The sequence below is a fragment of the Chaetodon auriga genome, chromosome 20, assembly GCF_051107435.1.
Source record: "Chaetodon auriga isolate fChaAug3 chromosome 20, fChaAug3.hap1, whole genome shotgun sequence".
NCBI lineage: Eukaryota > Metazoa > Chordata > Actinopteri > Chaetodontiformes > Chaetodontidae > Chaetodon > Chaetodon auriga.
This window is the reverse complement of record NC_135093.1, coordinates 16,059,384-16,072,470: the sequence shown is the minus strand read 5'-3', so window position 1 is coordinate 16,072,470 and position 13,087 is coordinate 16,059,384. Positions and strand designations below refer to the sequence as shown.

General features: G+C 41.3%; 1 protein-coding gene across 3 annotated transcripts; it reads right to left on the bottom strand.

Moving 5' to 3' along the window:
- Positions 1-6,347: 6,347 nt before the first annotated feature.
- Positions 6,348-11,282, bottom strand: nme2a (NME/NM23 nucleoside diphosphate kinase 2a). Of its 3 annotated transcripts, none has more exons than XM_076760056.1 (5): positions 11,166-11,282; positions 8,901-9,033; positions 7,202-7,303; positions 6,873-6,985; positions 6,348-6,785 (listed from the first exon to the last, which is right to left on the bottom strand). In XM_076760056.1, exons 2-5 carry the CDS (start codon positions 9,027-9,029, stop codon positions 6,671-6,673), a joined length of 459 nt encoding a protein of 152 aa, XP_076616171.1. In that variant the 5' UTR covers positions 9,030-9,033; positions 11,166-11,282; the 3' UTR covers positions 6,348-6,670. The 3 variants fall into 3 exon arrangements, with proteins under 3 accessions (XP_076616171.1, XP_076616172.1, XP_076616170.1); XM_076760057.1 differs by having other exon boundaries at positions 11,161-11,242; XM_076760055.1 differs by lacking the exon at positions 11,166-11,282 and adding an exon at positions 9,115-10,986.
- Positions 11,283-13,087: the final 1,805 nt, after the last annotated feature.

Genomic DNA, 13,087 nt, shown 5'->3' with positions numbered 1-13,087 from the left:
ACTACTTAAATGTCATTTTGAGCTATATCACCCCACCAAAGCTGACTCAAGCATTCCTTCACGGTCCAGCTGGTGAACCTGCCTGTAGGTTACTATAGATTAAACAAACCAGGATAAGCTTAAATAAGAGAGCTTAAGTCTAATGAGGTAACAGTGTCGGGTGGCTTTGATTGCTCAGAGTGGAGCTTTAGGGACCGATCACAGTAATCACAACTCCCACAATACCACTGACTGTGGATTAGAGGCTGCTGGAGCAAGAATTCAGCAATGCCAGTGAGCCCAGGAGATAAGTTTTCCCCCAGCCCCTGCAGAAATGTACGAGGCATCATTGTGAATATACTGGGCGCTTTGTGCTGTAATGGTGAACAGACGTTATGAAGCTGTGGAGATGAAAAGCTGTTTTCAGTTTAAAAGAAGAATCACCTGAGTTTTAAAGAAATACTAAATGAGAAACAAATTTTGCATAGCGTGACTGTAAAGTGAGCAGCAGGGTATGTTGTACACAAGAGAAACCTTACTGGTATGATAGGGTGCAGTCTGACATGTTATTCCCACTGTCCAACGCTACAGTATGTACTTTGACCTTTACAGTTTGGATGTAGCTGCTGTCAGGAAGCGAGCAGTCTTATAATTGGGCAGACAGACAGCACAACTGACCAATTGTTGTGTATTAAAAGGTTGTGGATGCGGGCAGGTGCATCACTTGTCTAAGGTTGCACGACAGCAGTGAGATTCAGATCGCAGATGCTCCTGTTCTGCTTTGGACCACGTCTGCTGCGTCTGGAGTTTGATACCAGACCTTGACTTACCCCACCTTTAAGCTAAGCTTGACTCAGTGTTAAATTATAGTCAGTTCATACATCGGTTCTTTGGGGAATTGGCTGGTTCATATGAACATTTGTCTTTAAAATCTGAATTTGATTTAAGACATGATGCCTCTATGTTGTGCCTCTGTCTGCAGGAGGCCTAATTGGCCAACTGTCATGTGTTTACAGGACTCAAAATCCTTTAGAAATATGATTTTTTTAAAAGGTTAAAAACCCCCAAATACTACTACTAATGCACTTATTTAGAACAGAAGATATATATATTATTGAGGACATATTCACTTTTATTTTGATGCATCCATGTCTAATTGCTTTTAAAACATTCTACATGTATTCATTGACTATAATCCAACACTGAAAATGTGGCACACTCAAAACTCCATACATTCAGCATTTGTAGCATCAAACTTTGGTTTCTGTCATTGAAGAGACGAGGTTGGACTCCTGTCACATTGAGCGAACGGAAGGAAAAATCTGCCTCGGTCAAAGGCTCTCATCATCAGGCAGTTTTGTGCAAACGCGACAAAGAATATGTTCAATATGTTATTAGGTTTAATATGCAAAGCATTAGTGTTTTTCTATTGCTTAGATTGATCTCATGTCAGAGCCATATGTATGCAAGCTAGTTTATGATTCACCTGAGCCACAGAATAACAGGTTTGTTGTTGATAATGAAACATGAACAATGCACTGCTTTTCCAATAGTCTCTGAGGGCAGCATTCACACAAGACGACAGGATCTAAAAGTGGCAGAAATACATAGATTCTATATATACATATACATATATATATATATATATAAAAATATATCCTTCATGACTATGATGGTATGGAGTAACAAATCCTGACTAGTCAGAAGTCCATGCTCGGCCGTGGAAAAGACGAGACTCCTTTCATTCTTCTTAGAGCTAGATTTTTTGCAGCTGTTTATCTACTACCTCCTGATGCTAGCCACGTTTAGCTAAAACAAGAGTATGACATAGACTATGGCAGTGTGTTAGCATATGCAAATGAAAAAATGATTACCGGAAATGGTCCACTTGAAGACTAGGCACCAAACATGGAAGAATTTTATCACAGCACATGAGGTAGTCTTCTAATTTGAATGATGCAATAATAATAGATCCCATATTATTTTGCTATGTTGAATAAAATAAGACTTATAGCACCCTCAAATGTCATGATCACTACATTAATATAATTAACATATGAGATAATTTAACAAAATGGTATTGTATAACTGTGTTTTTTGTGAGCAAGGGTTGATATACAGAGTACTCGGTGTATGGCCAAAGGCTGTATTGAAATGCAGAGCAGATTTAAACTTCTCAGTAACGGTAAAAGATCCATAATTTCTCTTTCTACCAGTAAGGTTCATGATTAAATTCTCAGGAAGTTCGTGTTTCTTTTTTTCGGTTGTAGGGGTCATAAGTACAAATCTGAATCGGCGTCTACATCTTGTGCATGTCGCTGTGGGTGCAGAGAAGCGCTGCAATGAGTAGAATCTTTAAAGCAACTGAAGTAACAGCAGTGAGATTTAAATACCACTGAATTTACAGCTTTGAAATATGTCACTCTGGAAACCAGCTGGATTAATTTAGGTGGTTTTAATTCCCATCTTTGGAATTTCCAGTTCAACTTCCACTTCAAAAATCAGGTTGCTGAAATAATGTGGGTGAAATTCAAACATGCTCATCTGGACTACCAGGGTTACTCAGCAACTCCAGAAAGATGGATTTTTTTTTTTTTAAACTAGCTAAAGATAAGTTGTGTACACGAGAATAAAAAAAAAGAGATGTTTTTTTTGACTTGAATTTTCCATTTGAGTTGGTGAAAAATCAATATTCAGCAATGTCAAATTCAGGTATTCGGTTGCTTTCAGGATTCTAAATATTTGGGCGTTTTTTTGCTTCCATACTATTCAAACAACAAAGGTCTTATCACTTACAGTTTCATGTATTTTTGTCGATTGCTTTTGAACCTGTCTTCATGTTAAATTCTACATTTGAGTGACAAAAATCACATCGATGTTTGTTGCTTTTTTTGGGGTTTGATTTGCTTTTCCTATCTTCCTGTTTTCCTTTCATTTCGAAATGTGATGTGAGATTTTTTATTTTTATTTTTCTCCCAGTCTCCTTTTTACTTTGTCTCCTGATCAGATTGGATACAAAGCTCAGCTCAAACGCTAAGCTTCTCAGACCAAAATGAGCAATAAAAGACAGAGTCCCACAATCATTGGAAGCAGATGGGTTTCAGGTTCGGATCTGTCGCAGGACTTATTTTCCTCTGATGTTGGAAGACAGAAAGAAGCATTAAAATACTTCACGACCAAACTGCATTAATATCTTAGTACAGAAATGAAAGACTGTTCTATGGGCTAACTGCTGCTACCCTCCTCTAGATTAACCCTAAATAATCAAATGCACAATCAACACTGTTTTGGATCTTCTTTTTCTCACTTTTCCTTGTAGATATTAAACTTTCGTGTTTCACCTTGATCCCAAAATCGAAAAATGGAACAAGTTTGACCTCCATCCACTTGTAGCTGTGTTCTTAGAGTGTTTGGGTGTCAGTAGCTGGAGATGGAAGCAATGAGCTGACTTGGGAATGGGTGCACTGATCAGCTGAATGCATGTAGAACAGAACTTGTTGTGCCGATGTCGTGCAGAGCTTGTTTTTTTCTTTCTTTCTTTTTTTTTTTTGTTGTTACCGTCATTGGTTGTTCTTCAGTCTGTCTGTGTTTTTCCTCCTCCACTGTGATCAGAAAATGTATGGGAGCCCATTTCTGCCAAGAAAAAAAAAACTGACGTTAAGTCGAAACTTTGACTAAAGCAAAATTTTAAGTCTGAATTTTGTCTTTCATCATTTTGATCTAAATTTAGGCGTATAATTTCATGATTTTGACTTAAATTTAGACATAATATTTCATGAGTTTGACTTAAATTTAGACGTACAATTTCATGATTTTGACTCAAAATATAATTTTGGCTGAGTCATCAAAACTGTGTTTTTCACTCCATGTTTTGCGTACTATCATGGTTTGTCTAGTAATCCAAAATTCTGAAAGTCCACGTCAACACATCTCATGACCTGACTTGCGATCTCCTAATTTCTTTTTCCGACTTTTCAGCGCATTTTTTTTCCTTCTCTGGCGTTAATGGGCTGGCTTGTAGTTGTGGAGTTCTTCCTGGCACTCGTTCTGCCAGCTGTGGGCAGTGATGAGGAGCAGGCCGGAGTTGGATATTTGTTTTGTTCTTGGATACTAACACGGGTCTTTTGTATGTGATAACCCCCCCTCCCCCTCCCCCCATTATATTAAACCATTATATTGTGGTGCTATATATATTTGATAAAAATGACTAAATGTATCGGGATTACTATTGTCTGAAAATAATTGTGAGTTGAGAGGGTTATGGTGCAAAATTTATTTTGGATACAAATGAAAAAAAAAAATCTATGTTAATAGTTATAAATCTATTGATATTAACACTGACCCCTGAGGTACATTATTAGATTGCAGTTTAAAGTTTGTACATCTTTTTGATAGTGTATACCAGTTTCCTTTCATATGGTAAATTTGTGCTGTGATCAAGCTTTGATAGACTTTGTAAATAAAGCCAAATGTTTGGATCATAATATTGGTTGTAATGAATGGCTTCTTTGTTTACAAGCATTGCAAACTGTTTCCGCATGGCTGTGAAAGTTTATCTGGTGATTTTTGTAAGATCTGACTTTTACACTGAATAAAAAGGCTTATGACTTCAAACTCTGTGGAAATGTTTTGTCAGAGTTCACCACTTGAGTCCTTCAAGGCCACTTGTGAAGATGTTTAAAGGACCATACCAGTGTGTTAGCAAGTGTTAGCTTCATTCATTTTCAGATAAGATACACAATTTTGTACTTCTGGATGCACCATATTTTTGTTCATTCACTATAAAACAGGTTTCTTGAAGTTTGTTTAATTAGTCTGCATTAACTTTGATCAGCATAAGGTTTTTTCATGTAGGCCAAGTGCAGATTTGAAATTCCAGTATTGGAGGAAGTAAACAGATCCTTTACTTAAATGACCGGAGTGTAAGATTTACGAGGACCAGCTGGCAGAAATGGAATGTCATATTCATAAGTATGTTTTCATCAGCTGAAAGAAAATGAATGAGGGCCCTCTTCTGTGGAATCCACCATGTCCTACAGTGGCCCAGAAGGAACAAACCAGACACTCATAGAAAGCACCTTTCATGTTTTTTTGTGAGTTTTGTGGCCAGCAGAGGTTCTCCTACATACTTGAAAAGGGAGGGCTAAGGCGAATGGTATTCAGGTTGTTGCAATCTGGAACCTCACCACTAGATGCCACTAAAACCAACGATCTTGTCCTTTAAGTAAAAGCACAAATACAACTGTAAAATAATCCATTACAGGTTGAAGTCCTGCTTTCATTATCTAGATAAAAGTCCAGATGTATTATTAGCAAATGGAATTAAAGTATGAGAAGTTTGCAGGAACATGAAAAAATATTCTGACAATAATACAGATGCATAAATGCATAAACAGTATTTTACTGATGTAGCTGTTAGGGTGGAGCTCATTTTAAATATCAAATATTAGATAATTTGACCTCTTGGGGTCTAAAACAGTTGTTGAAATGAAACCATGTGAGAAGTTCAGACACAAAGTTACTCTTTGGTGGAACTGCAAACACCTTACAGACTTCTGAGATGTGGCAAAGCACCAAGCAGATTTCCTTCAGGATGTGCACACATGGCATGACACACAATCTGTATACACAAGCTGAATGTTCATCCATTACACTCAGCTATGGAGGCTCCTGGATGCTAACGAGCTTTCACACACAAACACAGCATGTGGTGTTCACAGGGGTGTAAAGCAGCAGAGTAAAGGCTTCACAGTCAGGACGGTGGCTGTCTTTCAACCTGGCTGCATCTCCATGGTAACTGATGCTGCACACCTCACCTGCTCAGAGTTTGGGTAAAAACAGGCTATAAAAGCGTCATCCTTTCTTGAGATCTATGAGCGATAGGGACTCTCAGGTGAGATGTATAAAAACTTGAGTCATGCTTTTTTTTGCCACATGAACCTACATATATACACACACAATGGATTGTAACTTCATTAATACTTTAATTCAGAAAGCGGTCGGTAAGTGCTCATGTTGTGAAAATGCATTCTGGATCTGAAGCCAGTATGAGGCCTCTGGAGTCCTTCACAGGTTTCAGATGAACTCCAGGATGCATTTTTACACCAGTACAGGATTCTGAGGAGACATGATAAACAACAGCTGTCATCTGGCAGCCTGTTGGTGTCATCACAGCACAAAGCACATCTGAAAGCAGACCGCCTAATCTCAGATTATGGCTCCCTCCAATCCTGCCTGGAAGTAGATATGAGCCACTGCATTAAATATGCCATTAACTAATCCCGTCCATTAGAGTAGAGGAGGTCACCTTCGGATCATATCTACACATTAGTGCTGTGTGTAATCCGACCAATGAAGGGAGAGACGGCTGGTATTGTGTGTGTTTTATTGGAAAGCAGATCACCATTTAACAAAACTGACAGTCAAGTCATTAACTGTACATTCAAGGGATGAATGGAATGCTTCTAAAAGGAATGGAGCTCAGGAATGAATCTGGACTGGACCTGGACCTCTGCAGAGACCACATCAAAGTACAGTATGATGATGAGTGGAGGGTGGGAGGGGACGTGACAACTGTGGGACATGAAGAACTTCACATCAGGTCTCCCCTCTAGGCTACGGGCAAAAACAGGAAATCTCGGGCAGAAATTTTACTGGTCTCCAACCAGCGTGAGGACTGCTGCCGAGAGGCTTAGTAGAGCCAGCTGAAGGCACAGCTAGTGTAGCTGACCAGCTCTTCGGGCTTGAACCACAGACCAATCTCGTTCTTGGCACTGGTCACTGAGTCACTGCCGTGGATGATGTTCCTGTGAAGACAAGGACAAAAAGTGAGGAACAGAACATCTGAGAATTCAGTGCAAACTTTGATATCCCAAAAAGCACGCATTACTCACTTGCCGACGAAGATGCAGAAGTCTCCCCTGATGGTTCCGGGCAACGAATCGGCGGGGTTGGTCGCACCGAGCATCATCCTGCCGGTCTTCACTGCACCCATGCCTTCCCACACCTGGAAAACAAGAACAGAGGATGATGGAGATGACGTAAGCTGCTCCATGAGCGTTTCCCCAGTAGGCCTTAAAATTAACACGTTTCACTGACAGTGGTCAAATCACAGGCGTCATTTTCCACAACAGCCAGGCAACGGAGCAGATATTAGGCTTCATACCCCGTCTCCAGGAGCCAGGCACACTACAGTCTTATGCAGTCTGTTGTGTTTTCTTACCATGGCAACCACTGGACCAGAGCTCATGTAGCTGATGAGGGAAGGAAAGAATGGCCTGTCCTTCAGGTCAGCGTAGTGTGCCTTTAGGAGGTCATCAGAGGCCTGCAGCAGGGAGACAGACAGACAGACAGACATCACTGCATGATTCTATTATACACTTAGTATTTCTTCAACTTATTTTCACTACAGAACACATTTAATTTAGAGTTTCAGTCATGCATTGGCTTCATTTGGAACAGAGCATCTTGCTCATTTTTATACCCTAAAATGCAAATTCAACCTTTCTACATGAACAATGTTAGTTTTAATCTTGGCTCATTCCAAAAATGGGTTTTCTCAAGAATCAACTATCGGCACTACAGACAGTTAATCTGAAACCAGTAATCACGAGGGACTGCACTGCTGTCTCAAAGACCAGCTTTAGCATCTACAGTTGAAGGCTCATCAGGTAAGTTGTGGACCTTACTTGGTGTGTTCATTTAGCCTGAAGACATCACAGAACAGACCTGACATCAATCTCTGGGTAGCACCAATCAGATCTGATTGTTTGGTGCCGATACTGACTTCATTAAGCAGATCAGGCACTGGGCCTGGTGTGACCAAACCATATTAAATGATGCTTCTTTGAAAAACTATTCCCAGTATTAGTTACATTAATCTTGTCACAGGTTGAGGCCAAATGAGTTTTTAAAGCTACAGTCAATCCTGGCCCCATGTTGGATAAAACCAATTGATTCTGCCACTGTGAGTTATGCACAATTTAATAAGAGGGAAAGGCCACTGGCATCTGACCAGTAGACTGCATCAGCAGCTACCTGGACGCTGAGAATCTAGAGGAAAGGTTGATGGTGTACGCCTGTCTCCATCATTAGGGAGTTGCGTGCTCCATGCATAATCCACAACCAGCCCTCAGCCCTTTACAGACCACAGTGAGCACTGACCAACAAGCCTCTGGAGAAGACCCCGCCTCCACCCGAGTACCATGTCCTTGACCTTACAACACACGTGGTCACATGGTCAAGACATCCCACTCCAACGTTAAGACTCCAGTCACACAAGTTGAATAACTAGAAATCTTTAAGCAGAGACCTCAACCAATCCGACCACCCTGACGCTGCAGGACAAATGCCCAACTACTCTACTGCAACGCTAATGAAGTCAGGCAGCTCTGACTAATTCACCTTCCTGCCCTGCTGATTCAGACTACTTGGCTCACATTCTGATTTCACTTCCACCACACCAGGAGTTAACAGGAGCAATTAGGGTTAATCTCCTTCACCTCAGTTGTCTGGAATGAGACACATTCTGGATCCTGACTGAGAAAATATTGGATGGGTGATATTTTTACATCAGTTCTTGATAGTGCAGTTTATAAATGAACATGGCTTCATGATGAGGCATCCCACTTTGTCACAGATAAGATGTTAGGAGATCAGGAGACCTCGACTCAGCGCTAATCGGTTATGCTACAGTCAGGAATAGACAAGGAGGCTAATGAGCTCACCGGAGGTCTTAACCATCACTCCGCACACAGACAAGATCATATGTACACACACACACACACACACACACACAGTAGATGGTTAAAATGAACACCAGTGACTGTTATGAAAGCAGCTTTTTCCAAACCCTTTGCCTTTAAGGTCAATAAAAGCCAATGCATTATAGACTGGGGAAAAAAAAAAAAAAGTTTACTTACCTGGATCATCTTCATGCCCACAAGTTTGAAGCCCTTCATCTCAAATCTCTTGATAATATCTCCAATGATGCCCCTCTGCACACCATCGGGCTTGATGGCAATGAAGGTGCGCTCCTGTTCGGCCTCCATGATTCTGAAAGCAGGGAAAAAAGGAGGAGGATGAAGGGACAATAAATACAGCCTGCAGGAAGAACAAGCCTCGGGAGTCACTCACGTTTCTTGGTGGCATTTGGCACAGTCAGCGGTGGGGCCGGCTGCCGAGGGCCCCGACCCCATTGCACAGAGAATGCATAGACGACACACGACTCGGGTTAGCGTTGATCTGACAGTGTGATCGCCTAAACTGGACGACTGTGACTTTGGCTGCCAGCCCCTCCCACAGAGTAAAGACCTTTATCCTCCTATGGTGCACTGGACAGCAACTCGCCTGACAGTTTCATTACTCAAACCTCGTAAATACGTTAGAAGACAAGGTCAACAACTTTAGACTAAATGTAATGTACTTTTCATTACTATTTACTACCAATATCCAGATGATTTCCTAGGAACTACAGAATTTGGGGGGTTTTGTACTTCCAACTGTAAGTGAAATAGAGAGTGCTCAATTGGTGCGCTTCCAATTAATTATTGCTAATCAATTTCTGGTGTAATCGACCAAGGCTACAGCTGGCTTTTTCTAAAGGCAAGCACGAAATTCAGCACAAGCAATCAAGGAATATGTGACTCTTCCAGGAAAGGAGGAAATGTTTGAAAATTACAGCCAGTTTAAAAAGAAAAGATTTGATCAGATCAATTGTTTACTGCAGCCCTACATTGACTAACACACACCACAAGCTGCAGTGCATCATTTTTCTGTGCAGCTAGGCACATTACACCATAATTTACACTGAACCACAATGCATAGCTGAGGTTAAGAGCGCACGATAGTACACACAGTACACGATCGCTGATTCCCAAGGGCGGCTCCTCAGGTATGCAGCATTACCTAATGTGATTCCCAAACAGGAAGAAAAGGGGCCTTTAAGTCTATTAAAAAAACAACAAGAACTACAGATGAACATGGAAACCACTGTCACTGAAGATCACAAAATGCTCTACATGAGTGCATACCAGCACATCCCGAATATGACAAAGGCACAGACAAACTGACACACAAGACTTAAGGTTGTGTTTCCTGGCAACCCCCTCTGTTGTTAATGATAAAATCATATTACTACTTGTTTTCTCTTGGTACTGCAGACAGAATGGCATTTCAAATTAGTCACAACTGCAGCAAGCTGACGTAGCCTCCTTATTGCTGCAGGCCTACTGACACCGCAACTTCAATGATCCTGCACAATTTTTAATAGCGGACATACCCCAATTTCACACAAAAACATAATGCATAACAGGATTTACCAGATCCACATAAAAATGATTGCATGTTCCTGTCCACTCTTTATTTTCTGCTGTTATCCAACTGAATCTCCCCTCTATTAAGCTATCCTGCTAATTTCCCTCCATCGTCATCACTAGAACTGATGAAACTTGTAAATGACTGAACGTGTTAATCCCTGCAGGTCAGTCTTATGTCCAGTCTAGGCCAGTTGTCATTTATAAATTCATTAAACGGGATTGTTGGACTGGTGCAAGGCCGAATTTGAGGCACTGTTACATTAGCATTAGCTTTCCTGACAGCGTTTCCTTGCACGTGCGCTACGTAAAGGAGGACGCAGATGGATTTTCGCTCTGTCTACTCCATGACGTTGATGACGTTTCTCCGGCCGGCTGCACTTGACAGCCGCCCTTAAGCCTGGCCGGTGATCTCCTGCCAGAGAAAAAGCGGTTTCACCCGCCCGAGGCGTCCACTCATTGTCGCCCTGGAAAGTGCCCACACGCCGAAGCAGCCCACTGCTCTCAGGACAGAGCGGCGCTGCACCACGCTGGTCTCTGTAGAGGACTAGGCCTTCAGACAGCCACATGGCCTTTTGTTCGGAAGAATCACTTCCAGCGGGACACGTCAGGGCTGCGGCGCGGAAAACGCTTCACTCCGCCCGACCGCTCCTCAACAGCATAACCCACAGCGTCAGTTATTCCACGTCCTCCTAACATGAACGCGTCACTCAGAAGTTTAAATATGCAAAAACCGAGTAACACATTAACTACGTCCTATTGGACGCTAGCTTAAACCTCAGCCGTGTGAACAACACGCGGAACTGAAAGAGTAATTACATAAATACAAACACACATTATACGAGTAAAAGAAGAACAATACACTCACATTACCTTGACTATATAGCTCCTGTGGTACGGTAGGCAGCGCGTGCTCCGGCTGACGTCGTAGAGACCCTACGAAGAGTAGGCATCCGCGTTTTATTCAGGAAGGCGGAGACTAGCGCGACGGCAACCCAATGGAGCCAAAAGTAAGAAAGCCGTTTGCTTGGACCACGAGACCATCCATACCGCAATTTATATTTAGGATTTCAAGTGTTGTGAATCTGGACTGGAACCTGACAAAAGAGTACATTTTTATACCAATGATACATATGACAAATTTAAGATCCACTCAAGTCATATAACAAATACTCTTTAAATGATGCTTTAAATGATCATTTCGGTCTAGTAGAGTTTTTCAGCAAAAAAAGTAAATGAAAATATGTTTCTAAAAGGTGTCTACTACTTCAACTGAAAATACTATTATTGTGCTGGAGGCTTAAAACTTAAACACATATGTTTAAGTTGCATTCTGGACCATGAATGGCCTCGATACTAGCTGTTAGCTCACACATCATGCTTGTAGGTACACACATTAAACTAGATTAAAGACACAGACAAACTTTCTGCAGAGCCATCAGGAGAAAAAATTCCTGTATCATCAGCACAGAATTCAGGATCAGAAGTTTGCAGAGGAACATTAAGCAAGATTGATGCATTTTGGGAACAAGTAGAGCTTTTTGTTCACAATGAGCAAAGGTATGTTTGAAGAAAGAAGGGTGCAGACTTTCATGAAAAGAACACCTCTCCAACTGTCAAGCACGGGGTAGATTGATCATGCTCTGGGCCTGTGTTACAGCCAGTGCCACAGGGAACATTTCACTGAAAGAATGGATTCAATTCAATACCAAATTCAATAACAAATTCTGGACTCAAACATTACACCATCTGTAAAAAAGCAGAAGATGAAAAGAGGACGGCTCCTACAACAGGATAATGATCTCAAGAGGCACAAGCTGAAGGTTTTGCCATGGCCCAACATCATTGAAAATCTGTGTATAGATCTCAAAAGACCAGTCCATGCAAGACGGTCCAATAATGTCACAGAACTAGAAGCCTTTTGCAGAAAGAATGGGTGAAAATCCCCCAAACAAGTACTGAAAGACTCTTAGGTGGTGACAAAAAAAGCCTTTACAAGGTGTGATACTTGCCAAAGGGGGTGTTGCTGAGCCTGACCATGTGAGGACCCAAACTTTAACTTCTGGACCTTTTCCTTTTTTACAAGATGGAAATAAAAAAGTAATCTTGCTTGAAATATTAAAAAAATGTGTTTAACTTTATGTCTTTTCAAATCAGGCCACCTTTTACTTGATTAGCTATTCACAGGCTAAGGACAAGCTACAAACAGAGTGTGGGGAGCGGTTGAAGTGGACACTTGTCTTCATCATGGTTTATGATAATAAAGCACTTACTGCTTTATTATTCCAAGGAATAAACAGTGTTTTTACAGTGCAGAGAGTCGTCATGTCTGTTGTCAGTCAATCATCATACTCAACATTCAGGCTACTGTTACATAAAAGCTACTCACCAGTGCCATCATGATAAGATAATGCCTTGATGGTTTGCTCACACATGATGCATGTACACATGTACTTTAAGTACACTCTCGTGTCTGCAGGCTGTGGCCTATAAAAGGAAGCTTTGAGAGGACTTAGAGGTTGAAATCTGCAGCTCATGGCTTTTATGTTATGAGCTACATACTGGTCCTACAGTCACTGGGCATTGCATAACATTAATGGACATAACTGTAATGTATCCTGGGATATTGAAGCTGTAAAGAACTGTATCTCTTACCTAAAGCACTAGTATTCCCACCTCCCTCACTTCACTCACTGGAGATGAATGGAGTTTTTCTGAGCCCGACTTCCCAGCAGTATGAAAATATTAGCTATGTGGGCCCAAACCAAATCTCCCTCTGAGATTGAATCTGCTTT

Coding starts and splice junctions, on each gene's coding strand:
- nme2a (XM_076760055.1), bottom strand. CDS start 9,176: ATGGGGTCGGGGCCCTCGGCAGCCGGCCCCACCGCTGACTGTGCCAAA. Junction 7,304..8,900: donor TGGGCATGAAGATGATCCAG/GTAAGTAAACTT, acceptor TCCCTGCTGCAG/GCCTCTGATGACCTCCTAAA. Junction 6,986..7,201: donor CTGGTCCAGTGGTTGCCATG/GTAAGAAAACAC, acceptor CTTGTTTTCCAG/GTGTGGGAAGGCATGGGTGC.